Below are 13,206 nucleotides of genomic sequence, written 5' to 3'. Positions count from 1 at the left end.
GTAGCAGAACTGTTGGAGAAGCCTGTAGCAGGCAGACCTCAGCAGCTGTGCTCGACTGATAAGTTATTTCCAGGAAAAGCCAACACCGCTGAGCTGTCAGGCGACGTATTCAGAACACACGCAGGTTTCCTTGAATTACTCACTTAAAACAAATTATTTCATTTATTTTGTCAGGTTTACTTATTTCAATTAGGCCTACTTATAATATTTCAATCCAACTGAATCAAGTTATTCTAACATAAACCAAAATATTGCAATTTAAGTAATTAAATCAAATTAGACTGAGGTAAATATACCATGTCTCTCAAATAATTTACCCAATACATTTCAATAAGGTTTATGTAATTACTATTAATACATTTATTTCAAATATGTTGTCTTTAATAACATATTTGAAAAATAGAATGTATCAGGATCAATTACATAAATTCAGTTAAACTAAATTAGTTGAATTACATAAGCAATAGTTTCATATTTTATTTATCTCAGTTTTATTTCATTTAATTACATAATAATGTATTTTTATGTTAGAATCACTGGAGTCTATTTGATGGAAATTTCATATGTAATCGATTTACCTGACAAAAAAGACTAAATCATTTCTTTGAGTGCTTTATTAACACAGGTGATCGCATGTGTTTAGGCCTAAAAAAAAGAAATTAAAAATCACTGGATTTACAGTAAAATAATAAACCGCTATTAAACAGGAAATTCACTCCCTGCAGCCACACAACAACCAGTTGTTTACTTCCTGCCTCTCCCCAGTGCTTGTGTATGTGTGTGTGTGTGTGTTCTGTATCAGTGGATCAGTTGGCGTGCATAGAGGTGCAGCAGCCATCTGCTTTAGGAGGATGATACTTAATCTTGAACAGTCAGCTAAAGCACTTGGCTGCTATGAACAACAGCCGCTGTCCCCATTGACAATCTGCTGTCTGTCCCGCCAACCTGTGACACAACAGGTGGAGCGACAGGTGCGTGTGTGTGTTGTGCGTGCACACGGTATTACCAGCCATTCATTCCAACAAGTCCTCTAAATCATGTAACTGCAGAAGTTGTTTGTTCCTACCGGAACCCCAGGAAAGCAGCTCAGCCTTGCTTCCAATTTTCCCAGTGGCCATTCACAGTATTGCAGAAAAAAAAATCTTGTGTATCCCAAAAAGCATTTTTCTTTTACATAGGTCACCACTGGAAAAGACTCTTCTGTAAAACTGTCGACAGGACACCTTAAAATGCAAAAATCCACATTCTGCTGAAGTCAACCCAGAGGCTAGAAAACTTTTTGGCATATGCACCAGGTCAGCAACTCCAATGAATGAATGAAAATGGTTTCCATGGTTACCTGTGAGTCTCCCCTTTACAGACATGCCCACTTTATGCTAATCCCATGCAATATTTTGCTGTCGTTTGATTCCTAATCAAGACAACTTGGTAAGAATTGCTTTACATTGTCAATATGAACTTATATATAACTTAAATAATGGAATATAACAAGTGATCTAAAAATGCGATTAATGGCAATTAACTATGAAAATTCAGCAATTAGTCACATTTGTTTTTAAATAATTGTTCGACAGTCCTAATTAAAATAAGCACATTTGTTATGTATGTGATGTTTGTTACGTACATGACCTTAATAAGTTCCATATGTGACCTAAATAACGTGACATATGTTATGAATGTGACATAAATAACTCAACATTGACTTTTGGGACACAAACAGCAGTATCTTCAGTCAAAGACCTGTGTTTGTTTGACCGATCTATCCTCCGCGGCCTCCTCCCTCTGTTGACTTTGTCATTCTTGATACTACATCGCCTGACTTTCTCCTCGTCTCCTATCATAATTATAACCGCCAGTAGAGGTTGGTTGAAATACTAAATGAATGTACTCAGTTACTCCATCACTGACTCTGTGTCTCTGTGTGTGTCAGAGGAGGCTGCAGCTGAAGATCAAGTGAAGTTCACTCCTGGAAAGAAACAGAGCAAGTTTGAGACGATGATGACGAAGGAAGAGATCGAGGAGGAGCAGAGGTCAGTTTAATCTTCACCTTTCCTGTCCTCATGATGCTGATGGTGTCACAGCATGACATGTGACATGTTGAATGCATGCAGAAACACAAACCCCTGCTGTCTGTTTTATTTTGTTTCATCCTTTGTTTGTTGCCTGCATAAATAGAAAAAGGCCAGCAGGTGTAAGAGGGAGCAGCTAAAGCTTCAGTCCTGCAGAGTGATGGGAGGTGAAGGGTGTTCTGCTCTGTCATTTCCAGCTGAGCAACTGTATGAATTTTTGTCACTTTTACTTCAAGTTTTTAACCCCACAACGTAGTTAGCATACCTAGCATTAGCTCTCACGAATATGCTTTGATTTATCAAAATAATAATCAGCCCATAATTGTGGAGTTGTGAATGTGACTCCATACTTGTAGTCTTGTCACAGTAGAAGTTTTGTAGTTTAAATCTTTGTTTTCTCATCATATCTCCAGAGTATTCTCACTAGGACACATGTCCTCGTCAATATTCAGTTTTTTCTTGTAGATTTTGACAGAGAGCAGGTTCATGTCTCTAGTCAACACATCCTGAGGCCACCAGGGACCATGAGTGAATAGAGGTGTTATATAATCCTCTGTTACGTATGTTCTCTGTCTGTTAGTTGAGACTGAAGCCTGAAGGTGTCTCAGCCAAGTTAAAGGAAAGAGTATTTACAGATTTAGGGAGTGAACGCACTCAGCTCATCTGATTGGAGGCTCGTTTTTATTAAAAACCCCAGAAGCCCTTAAAAATGTTCTCCCTGGCTTTATTGTGTTTCTGTGAGTTTTACAGAGAAGCAGAGGAGAGAACGTGTCTTTGTTCTTCTGTTGAGTCTGAGTCGAGTCTCAGGGCCAAATGACTTCACAGATGAATAAATATTTTAATTCTGAATGCCGTCCAACTTCCTCATTCCAGCCTCCCTCACTCAGTCTCTGTAAACTCTGTCCTCATATGAACGATATTCTCAGCACTCAGTATGAGGTTAGCTGTTGAAGCTCCAACACCAAGGCTCAGAGCTCAGTACTGATCACAACACTGATCAAAATGTGTTCGCGTCACTGAGCAGTGAAAACTGTCAGGTATCCGGCGCTCGGTCCAGTTCTTAAGGGCACCATCAGCATGCACATATTTGTTTTTTTGGAAATTCTAAACCACATCTTGCAGCCTTCCTTAGCACATGGAGTCGCTCAGGTGCCATGTCATTGGTGTAAGGTCTTTTTACACGACTGAGACACGGTGAAATCTTTTTGCCTAGTAACCCAACAAATCTGCTAGTTCATGTTTTATTGCTCTGCCAGATGCATCTGGTTGCAGCTTTGCTTTGGACTTTTTTGGGTTAATCACAATGGCTTCTTTAATGTGGGATTTGTTTGAGGCAAAGACAAGCACAAGCACATATGTCCACTTGGACACAAGGATGACCGATTAGATTTATGATGTTCAAAGGTCAAATCCTGTCACCTTGCATTTGTTTCAGTCTTGTGAACATGATATCTCAAAGATAAGGATTTTTTTTTATTTTGTCAAATTTGGCACAAATGTCAACTTGGATTTAAGGATGAAAAAATTAAATTGTGGTGGTCAAAGGTCAAGGTCACTAACCACACCCATTGCATTCTTGTGAATGCACTATCACAAAAACACATTGAATTTCTTCATATTTGGCACAAACATCCATTTTGAGGCAGGGATCAACTAATTCGGATTTGTTGGTTAAACGTCAAGTAACTATAACCTTGTGTCCATCTTATTCTCGTATTGATATCTCAAGACGGCCGTGAGGGAGATTCTTTAAATTTGGCACAAACATCCATTTAGACTCATGAATGAACAGATTAGAATCTGGTGGTGAAAGATCAACTGTCAAGGTCACCATGACTTCATAAAACATGTTCTTGGCCATAACTCAGGAATTTATGCGCCAATCCTGACAGAATTTCACACAAATGTGTAATAGGATATGATGATGAAGTGCTGACATTTTGTATCCAAAAGGTCAACTTAACTGTGACATCATAACATTCTACAAAAACGTCTCTTCGGGGCCATCACTCAATGCTATAATTTAGGAACAAAAGGGGAGGTATTAGGTTGAACACTGAATTGGATACAAAATATATGGATCACAGTATACACTTTATACATAGATGAACTTTAAACATGGTTTTGTTGAACAGTGTGATTATATATCTTTAATTATTGTTTAATTATTTAATTACTGTTACTGTTAAAAACAGTATTGATTAATATCAGAAGTCAGGTACCTTATCAGTGGTAGATCAATGGATAACTTCAGTTTATCCATGTCTTGCCATCCCACCCACTCCTGATATCTGAGCATGACACCCCAGTTTTTGTGGATAATTTACATTTTGTGCTACAATAACTGTTTTGTGTATTTCCTCTGTGTGAGTCAGCAGAGCTTTTGACTGCCTCCACCTTTATCTTTTCAGGATAGAGCTTACATCTGATTTTACCTCTCTATAATCAACCTCAGCAGACACACAGTGTGTTAGGAAGGATGTGGTAAGGTCATATTTCTATCAAATAACCTCCCAATAGTCCTCCCCCCAATATCAACCCCAACAACACCTCACGAGTACGGATAGACTAATGCTGTGCAGAATTCCTAATATAATTCCTGATATAAAATTATAATAAAGGTCATTCTCGTGAGCGCAATATTTCAAGAACAGCTCAATGGAGTTTTTTCAAATTTGGCACAAACATTTACTTGGACTCAACAATGAGCCAATTTGATTTTCTTCTCATTCAATAGTGATAATAATAGTAAAAGAAAATATGAAGAATAAAATCAGAAAAATTACAAGACAGATTGGTTTGATAACACTACAGACAAGTTTAAAAACTAATTAAAAATGGTAAAGCTACCAGGAAAAAAAACCTAAAAAGCTGCAGAAAAGAGGATAGTCTTAAGCTTGGTTTTAAAAATGGCTTCTGCAGTCATTAACATACAAACATGAGTTTGATCTCTTGAACAAAACTCCCTCAGTAGTAATAATAATAAGATAGTATATAATTATACAATTATAATTAGAATAAAAGAAGAAGAAAAATGAAGAATAAAATAAGGTTTGATAATAGTACAGATACGTTTGAAAATTAATTGAAAAAATAAAAATACCACAAAAAATATTATTAAAAGCTGTGGAATCATCTTAAGCTTAGTTTTAAAAATGGTTACAAACAGAGTGTGTTTAAGTAAATATTCAAATATTGAAATGAGAATAGAATAGAAACAATAAAATGACACAAATTAGAAAGAAGTAGCCCTAAAGCGAGAAATAAAAAAGTAAAAGTTATATGTACAAGAAATATACTACATACAGTTACATATTTGTAGAATCAATATAATACTGGTGTTGGGAGATCTTCATGTTCTTCCCATTCTGCCAACATTAAAACACAAACATGAGGTTGATATTGATCTCCTCAAATTTACCAAAATATAGAACTATTCCTGGAAACACTACACAAATAATTAGAGCAGAACATTCACATGTTGCAGCATGTATTAACTGATTTAGGTTACTGTTACTGATAAATCTGAAAAACGAATCAAGTATCAGTCTATCCTACTCATTAGTCCATCCATCCTCCCTGTGATGCTGACCTCCTCCCCCTCCTCCTCCTCCAGTCCTCCTGAAGCCCCTTCTGACTCTGCTGCTTTTAACTGGGTCATATGGTTCATGTCTTACACCAGCAGTACTACAGCATATTGCAGTCCAGTTCACCTCCTCTTTGATCCCAGTTAACAGAGAACACACCAGTATCATCAAACCGGTGAGGCCTCAGTCTTGTCACCTCACCCTGAAGCTTAAATCTCCCATTAGAAACCAGTTTATACACTATGTCTTCCTTAGAAAGGACAGACACCAGTATACCCAGTGTGTCCTTCCCAGAGAGCATAGAAACCACTATAAAGACACTGGGAAGGTTGGCCAATGTGGGTCATGTGTTCTCAGAGGGGATTAAGTCATCCATACAGGAAACACAAAGGATCCTATAGGAAGCTTCAGCCGGCTCTTAGAGGAAACACAAAGGACACACTCTCCATCGCAGTACTGGGACCAGTGAGAATACTTCATGGAAACAAAGTGGCTTTTATTTAATCCTGCTTTTACATAAATGCATGAGTAATGATAATCAAATGATAAAGTATGTACAGTAAAATAGCAGGGGAATTTTTTTTACTTGTGATACTTTAAGTACCTTTTTCTTATTAAATGTGCACATTCTTAGTGAGTGTTATTCTCAGTGTAGGACTTCTACCTGTTATAGAGTATTGTGGTATAAGTACTTTAACTTATCTGAAAGATCTGAATACTTCCTCCACCACTGTCTGAGGAGTGTAATGTGATACTGGTGCCACATATTTTCCAGTTTATTAGGATGGGTGTGGACTTTTATATCAGTGCAGCTCAGATTTTAGGAACCAGTTGCTAAACTTAATACCAGCCTCATTCCAAAAGTTTGTTCATGCATAATAGAGACTCTGTGTGTTCACCACAAAGTCACATTCATTAGTTCTTTAGTCTGCTTTATACTTTGCAGAAAACTCTTCCTCATCTTCTTCAGGGTTGCAAAAAAAATTATATTATCATATATAATATATTATTGTAAATATTATTGTAAATTTACATTTTTCAAAGTAAAAGTCACAAAAGAGAAAGGTTTTTACTCTGATACAACATGAGATGAAAACAAGACTTTATGAATCAGTTTTAACTGTTTTAAGTTTAAGAGTTTTTTCAAATGTTTACTATGTTCAGCTGGTAATAGTTGATCAGACTCTGCTCCCTTGTATCTCAGGGAGTCGTGTTGTTGCACATGAGCACCCCCTATAGGACAAATATAGACAATACATGTGGAAATCAAACATTTGGAATAAATCAAAATCAGAAATACCCTGATTTATTGATCCCAGGTGGGCGAAATTGTGATTCCATACGGTTACAAGCATAGGGAATTATAGAAGTAAATTAAAGTAAAAACATAAAATATAGTAAATATATAAAATGAAAATATAGTGTGCATTATATTATAATGTGCATTAGTAAAAAAAAAAAAAAAAAAGGACAAATATGTGCTTATTCTTCAATTTCACACCAGCATGTAGAGATTTAAAAAAAATAATAATACATGATATATGTCTATATAATATATGAGTATGTACAGTGTGTACAATTTTGGATTACAAATATTACAAATATACAACAGTTTTTTTTATTATTTATTTGATAACTGGGTGCATAACAGTCACAATAAGAAGAGTAAGAGAACATTTTTTAAAAAATGCAGAAGTTAGTCATTTTTTAAAATTTGTTAGAATATAAAAGAAATGTAAACAAGTAAGTTGATACGGTTGACATGAATTGGATAAAAATATAAAATAAAGTATGTGCATTAGTGAAAATATAAAATAAAAATATGTGCATTGTTCTTCAAACCAGCATGTAGAAATCTAAAATCAAACAAACAAAAAAAAAACCAACATAAAATATGTATAATATGATGAGTATGTAAGGTGCTTAAAGATATAGAATTACAAATATACAAAATAGACAAAGGTTGTTTTTTTTGACTATTTGTTTAGTATTTTGGTGTATTTCAGTCACAATAAGCAGAGTAAGAGAAAAATAAAAGAAAAAACTGCAAAGTCAGTCATAAATCATAACTATAATAGAAATTTGTTTATATATGTGTATATATATTTAAACACATTATTATATTTAATTTCTATATTATGATATTTATTTTTACATTATTATTTAGTTATTTTTATTAAGAAAAGACATGACTCAACATGACAATTACAAAATATGTTCTATTTGACATTTGAGTTGTGTAAATACAGCATGTCGGCAAACATCCTGAAAACACCTTGTCAGATGATTTAAAGGTCATTATTATTTGTATTGACCTTCTAATCTGATTGCAAAGAGCTGTTTGCAGCACAGATGCAGGTGTTTGCTCCGACTGATCACACCTGTGCTCAGCGTCATCTTTGCTCACAATTATGTGAGAAGACATAACACACACACACCCAACATTCAGCCAAAATAAGACCGATCACCTGCGTGTTTAATGCACAACAGCACGCTGCAGTGTCTGCCTCCATCTCTGTGGTTCTGGTGCTGGTTTCCTGTCACTGGGGACGCTCGCTTCTTCTTCTTCACTTATTTCCTCTGGTCTCGGTCACAGCTTCACCTGCTAACCCTGCATGCTGCCTGCTAACACCACAGCTGACGGTGAGTGCTGCTCAAGCTCATGCAAAGCAACACCTAGTTATGTTTTTCAGCTTCAGCTGTGAAGTGATGAGATTCACACATGATCATTACCTGTCAGCATTTTAGGGAACGTGTATCTGAATAACAAATTTATTTCCTTGCTGCTCTGGCTGTCAGTCACAGTGGAGTTTAGATAAATCAGATGCTTGCTTCTTATGTGTCAGCCTCAATCCATTAAATACATAAAAACATTTGGCTCTTTGTAAAACTACAGCCTGTTTTATAATTAAAAAAAACAGTTAATTATTATTAATTAATTAAAGGAGCAGACAAAGCTGTCACCTAGCAGTTTAAGTTATAAATGTTAAATTTCCAACAGCAAGTATGTTTTAAGAGTAACAAAATGACAGCAGAGTGATGTTTTTTAATTGCTTTTTATGTACAAATTTTCCATTCAACAAAACAAACATCTCTGCAAAACATTCACACGCATTTTAAGACATTTGTTTTCTCACAATATCAGTAAATAGCAACTTAAGTGTGCTAAATATTTTTATACTTCTGGTTATGTCTGCTTAAAGATTATGTTTGTTTCCCTGAAGCAAGTTATTATTAAAACCTAAAAACAATTTCTATGTGATAGAGTTTTAGCATCCAGCAGCAAGGTCTAACCAATGCACAAAAACTTCACAAGACAGTCTTTCTTATTTATTTCTGTTTTTTCATCATTTCACAGATGACTTGGCTTAAAATGACAAACATTATAAACCTTCAGCATGAATTATTAATCCAGTATTACATTAGTAACTCCAGCCTGCATTTAAAGGACCACACCAGCAAGTTTTTCTGCAAATTATTTACTCAGCTCTGCATTTTTGAACAGATATGGATTTTTTTTTAATGTATTTCTTTCTGCCGAAGGCCCCCAGAGGCTTACATTAATTGTGCATTGGCAGCTTATTCTAGCAGTATTACTGAAACTGTAATTGAGTCACAGCTGTGTGTTTGGTATTTTACAAGGGCTTCAAATGCAGATCAGTCAATCATATATCATCATCAATAGTGGACTGGAAGTATTTGCTTTATTTATTAATTTTATTTTTATATGCAAAAAATTCCAAAATACCATTTTTGGCTTTGCTCCCATGTTTTCCCAATTTATTAGAAAGATAATAAAAAAATAGGGGAAATGTCCAGAAAATGATTTATTATTATTATTATTATTATTATTATTATTATTATTATTATTATTATTATTATTATTATTATTATTATTATTATTATTATTATTATTATTGTTTTTGAAACCAATCAAGCTGGTTTCAAAAGGTTAAACATTGTTTATGCATTCAAAAGATTTACTTCGCTCAATTTTTGGTTTGAATTTTTTCAAATCTGTGTTATTGAGCATTTATCCTTTTCCAAGATAATATATTCACCTAAAAACAGCATTCTTATTACACAGGTGTACCTTGGTATGGTCACAATAACAGGCCACTCTAATATGTTTGACAGTTTGATCACACAACAAGATTTGGCAGTGCATCCAACCAGCCTCACAACCGCAAAAGTCGGTTACAACGACAAATTGCTATCAGGTGAAGACCCTGGTGAGGACCACGAGCATGAACTTCCCTGACAGGTTGTGCAAACCAATTTTTGCATCGGTTCTGTGGTCGTGAAGCTGGTTGGATGTACTGCCAAATTCACACAAACAACATGCGAGACGGTTTATAGAGATATGCCTGCTGAGTGCAAATGTGAAAAATGGGAGCAAAAACAAATTTTGTGTAGGTTTTAGTTTACTATAAATGAATGAATTTTGAGTTTCAAACAACTTGTTTTATCCATAAAAATGAATAGAAACCAACAGATGCCTGAATAATTTCAATGTCAAAAACATAATGGCTGATTTTAAGGAAATCCTTTTGTGGTTGTATTCATGTTATTCAGTAAAAGAAATGTTTATTTTAGGTTTCTTTGTGCAATCCTGGAAGCTGAATCCTTCTCTCTTGTTTTCAGAGTTCCCGAGTGATCTACACAAGACAACACCTTCAGCTTCTTTCTCGATTTCCTCACAGCTGATCAGTGAAGAAGACGAGCGCTGAAGGAATGAATCAAGCCAAACTGCTTGTTTTTTTAATTTAATTTCTGGGTTTCCGGGCTTTTCTGGCCCGAGCTGCTTGTGAATAGCAAACGTCTTTACACCAAAGTGCCTTCAGGAATCTGTGTTTCACCGGTCTGCTCTTTGTGTTGAGGATTTTCAAGGTGAAGGGGGTGAATTTGGAGGAGGTGGTGACATTAACAGAAACGGAGTGTGAAGTTTTTGTGATTTCAGGACAGAGAGAGGGAGTGTGATGTTTAAAACTACTAAACTGTGATTTCAGTGAAGTTTAGTCAAATAAGAGCAACACTAAACTCTCCGCCTGCTGTTCTTTGGAGAACAACTTTAGTCTAAAAGTCGACAGAAATCAAACACAAGGGAAACGTGTTCAGTTCTCAGTCGCACGTTTGAGGTTTCGAGTTCTTCTGTTTGATTTCAGTGTTTAAACATGCAATAAATAAGTAATTGTGTGAAACAGTTGTTTTTGTTTTGTTTGTTTTAGGAGAAAGTTTTTTTTATGAAGAGAAGAGTCTACAGTGCAGTTTATTTCAGCATCTCATGCAGTGAAAATTTTAATGCAGTCTTATGTGTGATCATTTTTAGTTTCTAGCTACTTCTTTTGTTTTTGTTTCTGCAGAAAATTATAACATAAATATTAGTCATTCTCAAACAAGGCAACAACAACAAGTGATAATGTAAGAAAAGAGAAATTAATACGACAATATAAAAATTATGTCATTATTCTCAAAATAAAACATTTTTCTCTTGTAATGGTAATATCGTTTTTTCTAACTAATTGTTAAGACTTTGTCTCAAAATATAACATATTTCTTTGACTTAAATATTACAACATTAATCTTGAGAGATTTTGGAGTTCATTTAAAATATTTCAACTTTTTTCCCTTCTCAAAAATTACATTAAACAAATTTTGTAAATACTTCCACAGTTTCTTTCTCAAAATATTTCAACTTTATTCTAACATTAACATTGACTCTAACATGCTGTGGTTGTGGTTGAATAATTTTATGTATTGTGGGTAATGTGGTGTTTTTATGACAAAAAAATAAGAGTTTTTGATCAAAATTTAACATATTTCATAATTATATAATAAATAAATTAAAGAATTATAAATAGATGAATTAAAGAAAAAAAAGAAAAAGAAAAATAAATACATAAACTAAAATTATTATTATTATTATCATTATCATTTGTTATTGTCTCTTTGTTGCATGTAATGATTTTTTTCCCCCATTTATTTCTTTATAATATTACCGTGATTCTTCGTCTTGGAAATGTTGCTTGAACACAAACACTCACCTTAACACACATGCTTACATGTGACCTCCAAGGCAAACTTCAGATTTTGTGTGTGTGTGTGTGTGTGTGTGTGTGTGTGTGCGTGCGTGCATGTGCGTGCATGTTTGAATGCATGTATGCATGCATTGTGATTTGACTTCCCAGGGTGCAACAGGAGCAACTGGCAGCCATCTTCCGGCTGCTGAGGGAGAACCAGGAGGCGCTGGGGGAGGTGACGGAGGGAGACATGGAGGAGCAGATGAAGCTTTACTCCCTCTGAGAGGACATCCCAGTTACCATGGCAACAGCAACTCACTCAAAACTTGAATGTAAAGTACTGTAGATTTATATTTGAGAGATGAAATCTTGTTTTAGTTACAAATGTTTTTAACTTTTCTGTCTTTGTGGAGAAAACAGACACATATACTGTAGGCCTGTCAATATCTCATGTCAATTTTTTTTTTTTTATCAATATTGATTATTAATAATGCTTAAGAGTACAGATTACATACTTGTTATTTACTTATCTTGTTATTTATTACATATGGGGAATCTATAAGTTGCGTACTGTCCTAGGCAATTATCTGTCATTTACTCGTAATATGAACTTTTCTGTAAAAATGAGGGCTCAATTCTCAAAATATCAACAATTTGGACAAAAAAATAAAACTTTTTTTAATGACTTTAATTTTTTATTATTGCAATTTTTTGTCTGGAAATATTTCTACATTATTCTCACAATAACATTGGCTCTAATGTGCTGCTTTAGATTTTCTGTTTGAGAAGATCATTTTAGGAATGTCTCCTCAGGATATGGACTTGTTTTGCAGCAGGAAGTGCTGATCTAATGTAGTGATGTTTTGTTTTTTGTTTTTAACTGTATTTGGATCACACGTTCTCTGCTAGTTGATGTTTAAAATGTGTCTTCGAGTTTTATTTTTAATTAAACTATGTAATGACTTTTTCTTTCATAATAATAAATGTATAAATATAAACAACCTGGACTGCTGATTGCAATGATGTTATAATCTTTTTTTTTCAAGTGTAGCTTCATAGTAGAAAGAAGAGAAAGTTATAGAGGCTTTGTTTTATAACTCCATTCTACTAATCACACCAATCAATCACACTAATCTTGGGAAAATGTGTGTTGTACAATGAAGAGTCTCACACACACACACAAACGTGTGTGTGTGTGCGTGTGTGTGTGTGTGTTCATTTTACTTTTTTTTCTATGGCATTATTTTAAATATAAAAAAATATCATTCTAAATATAGTTTTGTGGACATTTTTACTAATTTCATGCAATTTCTGGGGCTTCTTTTTTTCAAAAGAAATCAACCCAGTTTTCTCACATTTCAAAGGTGCAGTTAGCTTGTGAAATTTTGCTGAACGCAGGACAGGAAAACTGATACTGATCCAGGTTAAAAAGGGTTAATAACAGCAGCTGTAAAGTACTTTTTACTCGGCAGCCTACTGATAGCCACTAATATCGTCAAAATTTATAATTATTCAGGAAAAAAAGTGAAA

General features: G+C 34.5%; 1 protein-coding gene across 5 annotated transcripts in view; it reads left to right on the top strand.

Moving 5' to 3' along the window:
- LOC121956378 (uncharacterized) overlaps window positions 1-12,648 on the top strand; it is a 30,205-nt gene extending 17,557 nt beyond the window's left edge. Inside the window, exons 3-5 of one of the 5 annotated variants that reach the window (XM_088069059.1) lie at window positions 1,931-2,030; window positions 4,481-4,553; window positions 11,845-12,648. In XM_088069059.1, coding sequence (XP_087925185.1) covers window positions 1,931-2,030; window positions 4,481-4,514 — 134 coding nt within the window. In that variant the 3' untranslated portion in view covers window positions 4,515-4,553; window positions 11,845-12,648. Of the gene's footprint in view, window positions 1-1,930; window positions 2,031-2,175; window positions 4,431-4,480; window positions 4,554-10,300; window positions 10,858-11,844 lie in introns of those variants that run through there. The other 4 variants (XM_042504557.2, XM_088069057.1, XM_042504559.2 and 1 more) reach the window with 4 other exon arrangements.
- The last annotated feature ends 558 nt before the right edge of the window (window positions 12,649-13,206 follow it).

The sequence above is a fragment of the Plectropomus leopardus genome, chromosome 18, assembly GCF_026936395.1.
Source record: "Plectropomus leopardus strain MGB_pleo_1.0 chromosome 18, ASM2693639v1, whole genome shotgun sequence".
Taxonomy (NCBI): Eukaryota; Metazoa; Chordata; class Actinopteri; order Perciformes; family Serranidae; genus Plectropomus; species Plectropomus leopardus.
The sequence above is the reverse complement of the archived record's forward strand: the minus strand, read 5'-3'. Positions and strand labels throughout refer to the sequence as shown.